The following is a 12,864-nucleotide window of genomic DNA, read 5'->3' as shown; positions in this document are numbered from 1 at the left end:
AAAAATCAAAAAATGAATGCGTGACGCGCTTTTTTTGTATACGTGTCGATGAACAAAAGTAACGGCATTGTAAGTTAGACATTACGATAGGTCGCACGTGCTCGAGGAATGAAAAATTACCAGCATGGCGTTTTGATATCTGTACGATTCGCGGGTAAATTCCAGTCAGTGGTAAATAAAAGTAAATAAATAACGGAAAATGGACTTCCTGGCTGCAGCAAAAAAAAAAAAAAGTACAACACTTAACTGGTATGGTAAAAAAACACTTTACAGTTAACTAGTAAAAACACGACACGAAAATGGTAAAAAAAAATAGTCTTTGGTTCTCATAATTATTTGATATTTTGATCGATACAACACCATACAATGTATAATAACGGTATTTGGGTTACATCTTGAATCAGTACACAACCATAGTCCCAACACTTGGGGGACGAAAAATACGCTGAGAAAATACATGTCCAAAAACTTTCGGTCAAGAAAAATAATTATTTTTCCACATTTTAGGGGTGTCCCAAGATTTAGGGTGTCCCAAGACTTAGGTAAAATACGGTATATTATAGATTGTGTATATATCTATCATAATATTTCAACAGGCTGAAGGCTTGTGTCTTCCATATATACTTGTCTATAGAATTTGAAACACTGATTAGACAAGTTACAAGAGGAATGAATGATACAATATTTTTCATTTAAATGTTGAAGCTGTGTTTCTTCATATTTATATAGTATTTTTGGAAATTTAGACAAGGCTTTCTTAAGTTATTGCTTTAGGGGGAAAAAATAAGGTAATTTTGTGCAGTTTAGGAACTTTCTATCTACAATAATATTCTGTTAGTCAATAAAATATGTAGAAAACTCACAAAACAGTCACCTTGCAGAAATTTGTCATACAATAGAAAAATTTACTTGTACTTTATTTAATCATACAAATTAACCTATAGCCTGCTAAATTTCTAAAATGGACTGGTTCATCATACAATTTGGGCAGTACCGTTCACTAAAAATTTACTAGCTGAAAATCAAACAGTCAGACCATGATCTTGCTCTGCACTGATGGCAAAGGCAGAATCACTTGCCACCAGCAGGCTAAAGGTTAAAATATCTGTTTTAACAATACTGTTTTAGCATTTTCAATATCTAATATCATTTTAAGTTTTGAATATGTAAAAAATGCTTTGTAGAATCAATGAGAGGCTAACTGCTAGAAAGGTAGCATGTAAGTCCACACTAAAATTGATATGGGTTAAAATTGTCAGTAAGTTTTAAGCTGACATTTATTTTGTACTGCATTTAATTGATGCTAGTATACTGAATATTTTATGTGTTGCAGTTAAGACAGCGTGTTTTATGTTCAGCATTTTTACGTGCTATCAAAGATCCGTTCCCGCCAGCACGTCAGGCAGGTATTATTGGTATGGGTGTCACCCAGCATCTGTTTACTATGGCTGATATTGCACAGAAATTGATGCCACCGCTGTGTATGATGACCATGGATCCTGAGAAAATTGTTAGAGACCAGGTATACATGCTTTATTCTGAGTCCATCTGTTCTTTTATTTAAAAGGTTAGTTAGGATGTTACTGTTTGTACATATAATTAAAGTACAACAATTTCTTTATTAACTGTATGATATTATGAACTTCTGAAAACTGAAAATAGATTTTACAATTTCAAGAAATGTTATAGCGCATAAAAGAAGAACTATACATAATTTTTTTTTTTTTTGTTTATTAAACAACTTTCCATCAACTGCTTTTATGAGAAATAAGCAATACACAACACAGGAGTACATTGTTCATAATTAAGATGTTCTGTCATGGTATACATGGTAACAAAAATATCAAATTCTAAAGAAGTTGAGCTTCTATATCAGCTGACAGTACAAAAACAGCAGTAGAACCATTAGATATCATTGGTTCAAACTAGGACCTCAACAGTTTTGCACAATTTGAATTTAGTTATGTATAATCTCGTTAAATATAATGTTTGATCCACCTTTTCTGTAACAAGGTTTTCCCTTGATTTCTCTTGAAGTGTAAGACAATACCTTTGATTTTGTACATCATTCTAAAGAACACCTTTGGTGGGTATAGGATTTCTTAAATTCTCAAAATATATTGTTTAGTTTTGAATTTATCATCAAAAAAAAATATTTTGGTTGGTATTTTCCATTTTAATTTTCAAGCATTTTTACCTCAACATGTTTGAAAACATCAGTTTTGGCTTCATTTGTGAACTGATTTTTGTAAAAAAAAATCAGGATAATTAAGCTAGAATAAAAGCAACATTTCAGTGCAAATGCAGTTTTTATGCCCCCAAAGGGAGGCATATAGTTTTTGAACCGTCTGTCGGTCTGTCAGTCTGTCAGTCTGTCGGTCTGTCTGTCGGTCTGTCAGTCTGTCCGCAATTTTCGTGTCTGGTCCATATCTTTGTCATCGATGGATGGATTTTCAAATAACTTGGCATGAATGTGTACCACAGTAAGACGACGTGTCGGGCGCAAGACCCAGGCCCGTAGCTCAAAGGTCAAGGTCACACTTAGACATTAAAGGATAGTGCATTGATGGGCGTGTCCGGTCCATATCTTTGTCATTGATGGATGGATTTTCAAATAACTTGGCATGAATGTGTACCACAGTAAGACGAAGTGTCGCGCGCAAGACCCAGGTCCGTAGCTCAAAGGTCAAGGTCACACTTAGACGTTAAAGGATAGTGCATTGATGGGCGTGTCCGGTCCATATCTTTATCATAGATGGATGGATTTTCAAATAACTTGGCATGAATGTGAACCACAGTAAGATGACGTATCGCGCGCAAGACCCAGGTCCGTAGCTCAAAGGTCAAGGTCACACTTAGACGTTAAAGGATAGTGCATTGATGGGCGTGTCCGGTCCATATCTTTGTCATCGATGGATGGATTTTCAAATAACTTGGCATGAATGTGTACCACAGTAAGAGGACATGTCGCACGCAAGACCCAGGTCCGTAGCTCAAAGGTCAAGGTCACACTTAGACATTAAAGGCCTAGATTCACTACTATATAAGTGTCCCCCCCCAAATCCAATATACAACTCCCATCTTATCTGCTGCTTATCAGCGATTATGTAACAGTAACTGATTAGAGGGCAGTTAGCACAGCAGGGACCCCAACTAGACCATGAAGATGTGTGCAGTGGAGTTGAAAGAAATTAATTTTTTTTCAATGAATGTGGAATGATAATAATAATTATTATTATTTTGATATTATATAGATTATAATAACTATTACTTTAATGTTATAATAATAATAGTAATAATAATAATAATAATAATAAAAATAATCATAATAATTATTATTATTATTATCATAATAATTATTATTATTACTATTATTATATTACATATAGGATGATAAAAGATACAGTAATAATATTGAAAATAATAATGATAAGACACAAGTATAGTGAAAACTTCATGTCAAGTTCTTTGTGCTGACAAAAAATTAATATAAAATTATTGTATCTATCTATTCTGCCAGCTTTAGATGAGTGAAAGTCACATTTTTCTGAAATATCACAATTCTCTAGACAGAATTTGAAAAAAATAAAAACTTGCATATTTCTTTAAGAAAATTCCTCATTATCTTATTATTGTGAAAATAAGTTTCTGATTATTTTATTATTGTGTTTGATCAACAATATTTTTCTTTACATAGAAATGCCAAAAAAAAAACCTAGTATAACTTTAAATGTTATCAATTATTCATTAATTTAAAATAAATTACTTTGTTTCCCCTTCTCACTAATTGATACACTTGAAAGGTAGACTGACTCTCTAATAAACAACGACCCTTGTTTATTGGAACCATACTGTGATAGTCATTAGCCCCCAACTGTGCTGGTGAAGACAGAAATCCCTTGGCCCACTGCCAAAATCTAGGCCTTTAAAGGTCATTTTTCATGATAGTGCATTGATGGGCGTGTCTGGTCCATATCATTGTCATTCATGCATGGATTTTAAAATAACTACGCATGAATGTGTGACACAGTAAGACCACGTGTCGCGCGCAAGACCCAGCTCCGTAGCTCAAAGGTCCTAAACTCTTAACATCGGCCATAACTTTTCATTCAAAGTGCCATCGGGGGCATGTGTCATCCTATGGAGACAGCTCTTGTTTTCTTTTCAAAATTGTGATTTTTCTTTTCTTATTTTTTAACAGAAAAATACAGTTTTGGCCATAAAAAAAATTCTGTTATGGATTTGATGGATCAAACATTAATAATGAGAGTCAAGGAATTCATTGGGCAGTTTAATTGCTTACTATGATAGGATTTCCTACATCCATGAACCATGGAGTTCAGAGTTCAGAGTTCAACATTTTATTTAAGTCTCATCTTTGTGTACATTTATATAATACATATATAAAAGATTTAATTTAACACTGTACCACAAAGCCAGTCTATACAGATTGCAAGAGACTATAATATGCATTAGTTAAAAATTATAATAGTCTAAAACACATATTATCTTACATTTTAGAACTAATCTAAAATATCTGTATGCTTAAAAAAGAAGAGGGAAAAAATTGTTGGTTTTTTTTTGCAACAAGAAAAACTTCAATGTTTTACAATATTCACAGTTAGACCATAAAACATTTAACGGATGTGACTGTAGACATAATGTTTAACTTACTTTTTTCCTCAGTAAGTTCTGCTCATATAGTAAGTTTCTGCCAACTAAGTGCCAGCTTTAAATCTATTGTGTAAAGAGATTTTCATTTCCATTGAGATTGAAATGTCTATAGCAATTTCTTGGATGAAACTACGGGTCAGAAAATATTACCATGGCAATATAGGAAACTACAAGTTACACTAACTGACTGCGGCAATTTCTTGAAGGCAACTACAAGTCACACTAAATGACTTGCAATCTCTTGGAGGAAACAACAGGTCACACTGAATTACCATGGCAATTTCTTGTAAGAAACTACAAGTCACACTAAATTACCATGGCATTTTCTTGGAGGAAACTACAAGTCACACTAAATTACCATGGCAATGTCTTGTAAGAAACTACAAGTCGCACTGAATTACCATGGCATTTTCTTGGAGGAAACTAAAAATAGCACTAAATGACCATGGTGGTTTCTTGAAGGAATGACCACATTAAATGACCATTGCAGTTTCTTGGATGAAACTTTAAGTTACACTGAATTTAAGTATGACCAAGTTGCCAAAGTGCTTTATTCTTTTGTAAGTGAGCATTTAATCTAATGAAATATTGTTGCAGGCATTCAAGACTTTGAAGAGTTTTTATGAGAGGTTGGAGAAATTGTCAGAAAATCCAGACCTGTTACAAGAGTTAGGTAAGTCAATACAGTCAGTTTCAAGTACTTAGTAAAAACATTCAGTTGTTTGAGTTTTAAATTAATTATTGTGTTGAAATTCAATTGATAATTCTGTAGGCTATTTACAATATTGTTCAGAAGGTTACACTTCATCGGGTATCTGGCAAAATGTAGTAGTACATGCACATCAAGTTTAAACCCTTTTCTATTGAAATATTAATGTAAACTTGAAGTTCAATGTTTGGCAAAACTATCCTGTATAACCACACTTTTACACACATAACGTATACACACTGATATAAAAAAGTACATCTGCAACAACTGATAACCTGTTTGTGTAAAATTACTACTGTCTGCATAGTTTCATGAAATAATAATTCCTGTTTTGTTGACACACTGTACTTGTATATTCATGGAATGTTGTTCATTCTGTAAACCTCTGTATGAGCACACCACTGAAGCTGTTCCAGAGGTTTAAACCTTGCTGTAGCTTTGATGAATAGAGTACTTTGATCCATACTTGTTCCCCTGCTCTAAGGATAGTGATTCCATTTGCTGTGTGGCAGCTGTCATTGTTCTTATCATAGAAATAACCTTGCTGGATTTCTTTATTTCCTGCTACTATATCATACCCAAGAGTAGTACGACTAGGAACACAGAGCTGTATTGTAAACAGATATGTCCCACTGACCGGTGCTGTAAATGTACCAGAAGAGTTGTCATAGCCGTTTTCTTCATTCAGCCTGGTTGTTTTGAAGACAAGTATATCGCCAGAACTAGGAGTTATATCTTTAACATCTTTAGCTCGAAATATAACAGATGAAGAGATAGCTGGCTCTGGAATAAACAAAACAACATGATATATGTCATGCTTGAGTACTACAACCTCAGATTCAGATTTTCTTTTTATCCCCTGACGAAGGTTGGGGATATAGTTTTGGCATTGTCCAGACGTTCGTCCATCTTTTCGACTGGCCATCTGGTGCTATATCTCAGAAGTAGTTTTGAATGTTTAAATAAAACTTCATTTATCTGTTCACCAGTATAGGGGAATATGGCTTGTCAAGTTTCAGTCAGATTGCCAAAGTAACACCAGACATATGGCCCTTAGTAGATTCTATTGTAACTATATAGGGTACTCTGAAATCATTAATATTCGTGGGTTGAGTCAATCCACCAAATTTAATCCCAACAAACAAGTAAAATTCCCATTCATTTTATATTCAAAAGTTGAAATCCTCTAATTCATATCCCCATGAAATTGCTGTTTTGACCAAAACCACGAAATTTTATGCCCACGAAATTAAATGATTTTACAGTACTATTAATATGGCAAATTCTGCATCATAATTTTTGACATATTTGACTTAGAACTACAAAACGCTAATTAAATTTAGATTACCATAATGTGGTAGAGCACACACAATTTCGTCAGGATCTCTAGTAAAAATCCACATATTTGTACATAACAAACTAACCAGTTGGTAGAATTTTATTAAACTTCTGTCATTTTTGTACCCCCCGAACAACAAAGTTGTAAGGGGGGGGTATACTGGTTTTAGGTTGTCTGTCTGTCTGTCCGTAGACACAATCTTGTGTGCACCATCTCTCCTCATCCCCTTTACACAATTTAATGAAATTTCACACAAGTGATCAGTAACAACAGTAGTTGTGCATGGGGCATGTTAGGTTTTTTCAACAACAAAAAATTGCAGAGTTACGAGACTTTGTTTTTTGTTAACATAATTTGTACATACAGTCTTCCGAACCCTTGCACACAATTTAATGAAACTTCACACAAGTGATCAGTACCAACCCTAATTGTGCATGGTGCATGTTTTTATGCCCCGCAATAAAATGGGGGGGGGGGGATATAAAATTATCCCTGTTCGTGTGTTTGTTTGTTTGTTTGTGTGTATGTTTGTTTGTGTGTTAGGGAAAGGGTGGTGTTTGTGTCCGGACCATAACTTTGACATGCATGGTTCGATTTCAAAATAATTTTGACACAAATGATAAGCATGGATAGACGATGTGTCACCTTTAGTGATAGCTCTAGTTTTGAACATATATTATCAACGTGAAGTTGTGTACCCACACTCGGTCACCCACACCATCCTGATGCTGACGGGCCCTGTGTCACATGTCTAAATCATATTGAATGCAAAAGGATGAAACTATTTAGTAGTACAAATCTTATGTAAAGGAATGTAACCAGTGCGCAGATTCAAAGTGCTTCCAGTGTTTAAAAATGTGTGTTACCGTTTTATTGTACCCCCCGACAACAAAGTTGTAAGGGGGGATATACTGGTTTCAGGTCGTCTGTCTGTCCGTCTGTCTGTCCGTCTGGTCGTCTGTCCGTAGACGCAGTCTTGTGCGCACCATCTCTCCTTATCACCTTGACAGAATTTAATGAAACTTCACACAAGTGATCAGTACCAACAGTAGTTGTGCATGGGGCATGTTAGGTTCTTTTAGAAAAACAATTTGCAGAGTTATGGGACTTTGTTTTTTTGTTACTATACTATATACATAGACACAATCTTGTGCGCACCATCTCTCCTCATCCCCTTGACACAATTTAATGAAACTTCACACAAGTGATCAGTACCAACAGTAGTTGTGCATGGGGCATGTTAGGTTCTTTTAGAAAAAAAATTTGCAGAGTTATGGGACTTTGTTTTTTTTGTTACTATACTATATATATAGACACAATCTTGTGCGCACCATCTCTCCTCATCCCCTTGACACAATTTAATGAAACTTCACACAAGTGATTAGTAACAACAGTGGTTGTGAATGGGGCATGTTAGGTTCTTTCAGCGACAAAAATTGCAGAATTATGGGACTTTGTTTCTTGTTAACATACTATGTACATACAGTCTGCATATGCAATCTTGTGCGTGCCTAATCTACCAAACCCTTGCACACAATTTAATGAAACTTCACACAAGTGATCAGTACCAACCCTAGTTGTGCATGGTGCATGTTACATTCTTTTAGATAAATATTCTGCATAGTTATGGGACTTTGTTTTTTGTTACTATACTGTATTCATACAGTCTATATACACACAGTCCACATAATTATGCAGTCTTGTGTGTTTCAAATTGCAATGTACTGTGTCAGTGCATGCGGGGTGTACATTCATAACCTTTAGTGATAGCTCTTTTTTTTTCCTAGACTTTGATTTTTATGTCAGTTTTCAATATTTGCCCCCAAGAAAGAGGAAATTGTGGATTGTACAAAGGCAACAAAAGTTACCTTTAAAATTTACGAAAAGGATATCAACAATAATGAGGAATTGACTCGCGATGAAAATAACAACACCCTGTTTTTAAATATATTTATTTTTGTTCAAGTTTTAATTATAACTAAACAAGCAGTATGTGCTCTTAGTGTAATACCTAGTCTAAAACTGAGTGGATTTCTACTGCTACATGTAAAGTTGTATGTGTTAAGGAGTAAATTTCTTTGTGTTTTTATATGATTGTTCACAGAAGTACACTAAGTCTGCTTTATCTTCCAAAGTATTAAATGTTGACCAATGTTACTTTTGTCACATACAGGTATGTTGTTGTTAAATTCTTTTTAAAATGTTATCTGATAAAAAGTTTTCAGGGTATGATTAGAGCATTGTTCTGAAAGACTTACATTTAATATCAATGGTATAAAGGAGTACTGTTCAGTTCTACCAGGAAAGTAGAGTAAACGAAGTTCAAAGTTTTAAAAGATACAAATGTTTAACATTCTGAATTACCCAGTATCAAATGTAAACTGCTTTGAACTTTATTGACATTAAAGCTGTGAAGTTGTCACAGTGTTTAGTTACTATACTTGTATTTAAGAGGTGCTTCTTTAATCTGAAAATATATACATAAAACAGTGCCGATTCTTAGTACACAAGTCACATCTGTCCCATAGAAATTTATGAATGTCACATAACTTATTGTGTACGACGGGCCATTGTCCCATGGACAAAAATTCTTTCCCAGTCACTGCACACACGTTCCAGATTTCTTACTTGATTGTGCTGTCTAAAGGACATCTATTCTTTTAAGTTCAAATGTAATGAAATTATTTGCTTCATAGTAACATCCTTAACGTTTTGCCGGATATATACTTTTGCCATTCCTAACCACAAACCTATTCGGCAGGGGATACCAATTCATCGAATTTGCTTGTTAACTCTGTATATGCTTAGTAGGATTGTTCTGTGTCCAAAGTAGATGTTCATATTGAGTTCTCTTTTGAGGTTAATTACAAACAAATAGTTGTAATCTTGTAAATATTTATTTGATTTTGGTTGTGACAAGACTTAATTAAAATAATGATTACTGACACCTAAAATAGTTGAGCATTTCATTGCCAAAGTTAGTTGACATTAGGAGATGGGAAGGAGGGGAAGGGTTCTTCCTTTTTGTCACACAAATTCTAGTTTATAAATCAAGAGACATTGATACCAGACTCAAAGAAGTGTTATATTTACCTCTGATTTTTTCAACTTCTTCAGCATATTGAGTCATATCTGCTGCATTCTTTTCCTTCATTTCATTGAATTCAGTCTTGATATTTCCCATATCAGCCTCTATTTCCTGCTTGAACTGTGTTTTATCCCTGTTTAATCCTGTAACTTGTCTAACACCTTCTGTTGTGTAGACTCCAGCTCCTCTTTCATCTTCTGTACAAACATTTCAAGTTTGAGCATTTTCAACAGTGTTTGTTCTTCGTAGTGAAATCTAGAACATTGCTGCTCTGAAGCACTTGCTATGATTATAACACTTAATAGAGTGAAAACAGCAAACATGATGGAAATTTATTCCTTCTGTCTCTATATTGTTAGTATGTGCTTCGTGTTTGATGGTAACATGGAGAATGCCTTCAGCTTAAAGGATCATAGAATCCTATAAGAAGTTTTCAGGATGAGGGTATTTACAAAATTAGTTGTCAAATAGGATGAGTTATTAAATGAGCCGCACTATGAGAAAACCAACATAGTGCATTTGCGACCAGCATGGATCCAAACCAGCCTGCGCATCCGTGCAGTCTGGTCAGAATCCATACTGTTCACTGACGGTTTCTCTAATTGCAATAGGGTTTGAAAGCGAACAGCATGGATCCTGACCAGACTGCGCGGATGCGCAGGCTGGTCTGGATCCATGCTGGTCGCAAATGCACTATGTTGGTTTTCTCATGGTGCGGCTCAAATGAAGTTCCATTTGTATCTTTCTGATTACCTCATAGTATTCTGTTCCTGTTGGTATTTACAAATGTTTGCTTATTTAATCCACTGCTTACTCAAAAACTTGGAAGTGTTTTTGTAACATTTTTCATTCATTGGCATATATGATATGTTTAGTTCACAGATAATTTTGATACATAAATTACGCAATTTTACAAAAGATACAGGAATGTTTAACCCTCTGTTCGTAAGCTATGAGAGAACCCAATCTTCCTTCAGAGTCGCTCACGTTTCTGTTAACTGTTATAAATTTGAATCTGTTCTTGATTAACCCCTACCCTGCTATATTTCTAAAATGGACTGGTCCATCATTCAGTTTGGGCAACACAATTTATTATTCAAAGGGGTGTTTACTGAAAATTTTCTGACTGAATAGCGAACAGTGCTGATCATGATCAGACTGCATGGATGTGCAGGCTGATCATGATCTACCCTGGTCGCAAAGACAGAATCACTTGCCGCCAGCAGGCTGAAGCTTAATTGCTTTAAAATTGCATAAGGCTTATAATTTTATGTTAAAACAAAGTAGCTGTCCAAATAGATGTTATGCATAATTACTTGGTTAGAAAATCACTGCAACTTTTAACAGTTTGGACCAGAATTTGAGGAGGGATTCAATAATATTTTCTGCTACGTTGATCAAGAATCAACGCTTTGGCAAATATATGACAAAACAGTTATCAGGAATAAGACCAATAAGAAATATTAGCCACATTATAAATAAAGACATTATGAGCCAAAGAGGCTGCGTTCAAATCTTTTACCAACCGTAAAGGACAGTTTGTTGTAGAAATAATGTTTGATGTATAACTGTTGCCATTTCAAGAAATTTCAGTGAGACTCTTCGTAGACAATTACTTACTGTTTGAATGTCCCTGTTTGTTAATTAAACATAGAATGCAGTACACACCCAGAATTACAAACATTGGAATGGTTTTACCATCCGAGAAAGAATTGTCAGTAATACCATGGTAAAGCCTTGTACAGAACTGACGCAGATATTCTGTATATTTCAGCATTGTTTTGTTGATGTACAGAAGTTTTCACATTACAGGAGTTATGTCAGAATGATTAAAATGCCTAACAATATTTCAGTATGCTATACAATTTGTATGATTATGTTTTGTGGATTTTGCAGTCAAACTTTGTATTTGTTTTGCTTATATTTTTTTCCTTCATTTCATTGTTTAGGTGGAGTGTACAATATCAGATTGTGTATTTACAGAGTGCTGAATCTACATTTTCCAGTCTTGCTGTATTTCACACTTGTAGAACATTTTATATCCCTGTGAAACTTTATTTCCTTGCAAAAATGAAGAGGGATAAGATTTTCCCAAATCTTTTCTGTATCGCCTGTGCAATCAGATGTATGTCATTTATCTGAGTGTTATAGAAGTATGGAGAGTTGTCCTACTCGACCCGGCGTCAGTGTCCTTCCAAGTCCGCACTTCGGTTAAGATTTTGATGCACTTTCTCTTTATCTCTGTAATTACTTTATGGATTTGTTTCAAACTTAAAATAGTTCTTCCTCATCATCACCCACATCAAATGGCACAAGGGCCATAACTCTTGCACCAGTATTTCATGAATTATCCCCCCTTTTTACTTAGAATTTCAGGTTACAGTTTTGGTGCACTTTCACTCTATCTCAGTTATTATGTCTCCTACCACACAGTGGTGTGGGAGACATATTGATTTACTCCTGTCTGTGTGTCTTTCTCTGTCTGTCTGTCTGTGTGTCTGTCACAATCTTGTCCGCACTCTAAGTTGTACATTTCTCATTCGATCTTCACCAAACTTGAACAAAATATGTTTGACCACAAGTCCTCGGCCACGTTCGATAACTAGCCAAATCGGCCTAGGCATTTCGGAATTATGGCCCTTAAATTACTGTAAAATCGGCCTTTTTACTCTTCTCCACACTCTAAGTCAAACATTCCTCATCCGATCTTGACCAAACTTGAACAAAATGTGTTTGACCATAAGTCCTCAGCCAGGTTCGATAACTAGCCAAATCGGCCCAGGCACTTTGGAATTATGGCTCTTGAATTACCGAAAATCGGCCTTTTTACTCTTGTCTGCGCTCTAAGTCGGACATTTCTCATCCGATCTTCACCAAACTTTAACAAAATGTCTTTGACCGTAAGTCCTTGGCCAGTTTCGATAACTAGCCAAATCACCCAAGGCACTTCAGAATTATGGCCCTTGAATTACCCAAAATCAGCCTTTTTACTCTGCAAAGGTATATTTGTAGTGAGTAAACAGTATATAAAGACTGACTTACTATTCAAATGAT

The 12,864-nt window shown here is 35.0% G+C and overlaps 2 protein-coding genes across 2 annotated transcripts in view; one reads left to right on the top strand and one right to left on the bottom strand.

The window, feature by feature from the left end:
- Positions 1 to 12,864, top strand: part of LOC123544916 (N-terminal kinase-like protein) — a 62,051-nt gene that overhangs the window by 24,767 nt on the left and 24,420 nt on the right. Inside the window, exons 13-14 of the mRNA XM_045331072.2 lie at positions 1,334 to 1,522; positions 5,272 to 5,347. Coding sequence (XP_045187007.2) covers positions 1,334 to 1,522; positions 5,272 to 5,347 — 265 coding nt within the window. The remainder of the gene's footprint in view (positions 1 to 1,333; positions 1,523 to 5,271; positions 5,348 to 12,864) is intronic.
- On the bottom strand, positions 5,356 to 10,314 carry LOC123544918 (complement C1q subcomponent subunit A-like). The gene is made up of 2 exons (XM_045331073.2): positions 9,816 to 10,314; positions 5,356 to 6,166 (listed from the first exon to the last, which is right to left on the bottom strand). Exons 1-2 carry the CDS (start codon positions 9,904 to 9,906, stop codon positions 5,754 to 5,756), a joined length of 504 nt encoding a protein of 167 aa, XP_045187008.1. The 5' UTR covers positions 9,907 to 10,314; the 3' UTR covers positions 5,356 to 5,753.

Source organism: Mercenaria mercenaria, chromosome 1 (genome assembly GCF_021730395.1).
Source record: "Mercenaria mercenaria strain notata chromosome 1, MADL_Memer_1, whole genome shotgun sequence".
NCBI classification, from domain to species: domain Eukaryota; kingdom Metazoa; phylum Mollusca; class Bivalvia; order Venerida; family Veneridae; genus Mercenaria; species Mercenaria mercenaria.
Note: the sequence above shows the minus strand (reverse complement) of the source record. Positions and strands in the feature narration are given on the sequence as shown.

Coding starts and splice junctions, on each gene's coding strand:
- LOC123544918 (XM_045331073.2), bottom strand. CDS start 9,906: ATGGGAAATATCAAGACTGAATTCAATGAAATGAAGGAAAAGAATGCA. Junction 6,167..9,815: donor AGAAGTTGAAAAAATCAGAG/GTAAATATAACA, acceptor TGTTTATTCCAG/AGCCAGCTATCTCTTCATCT.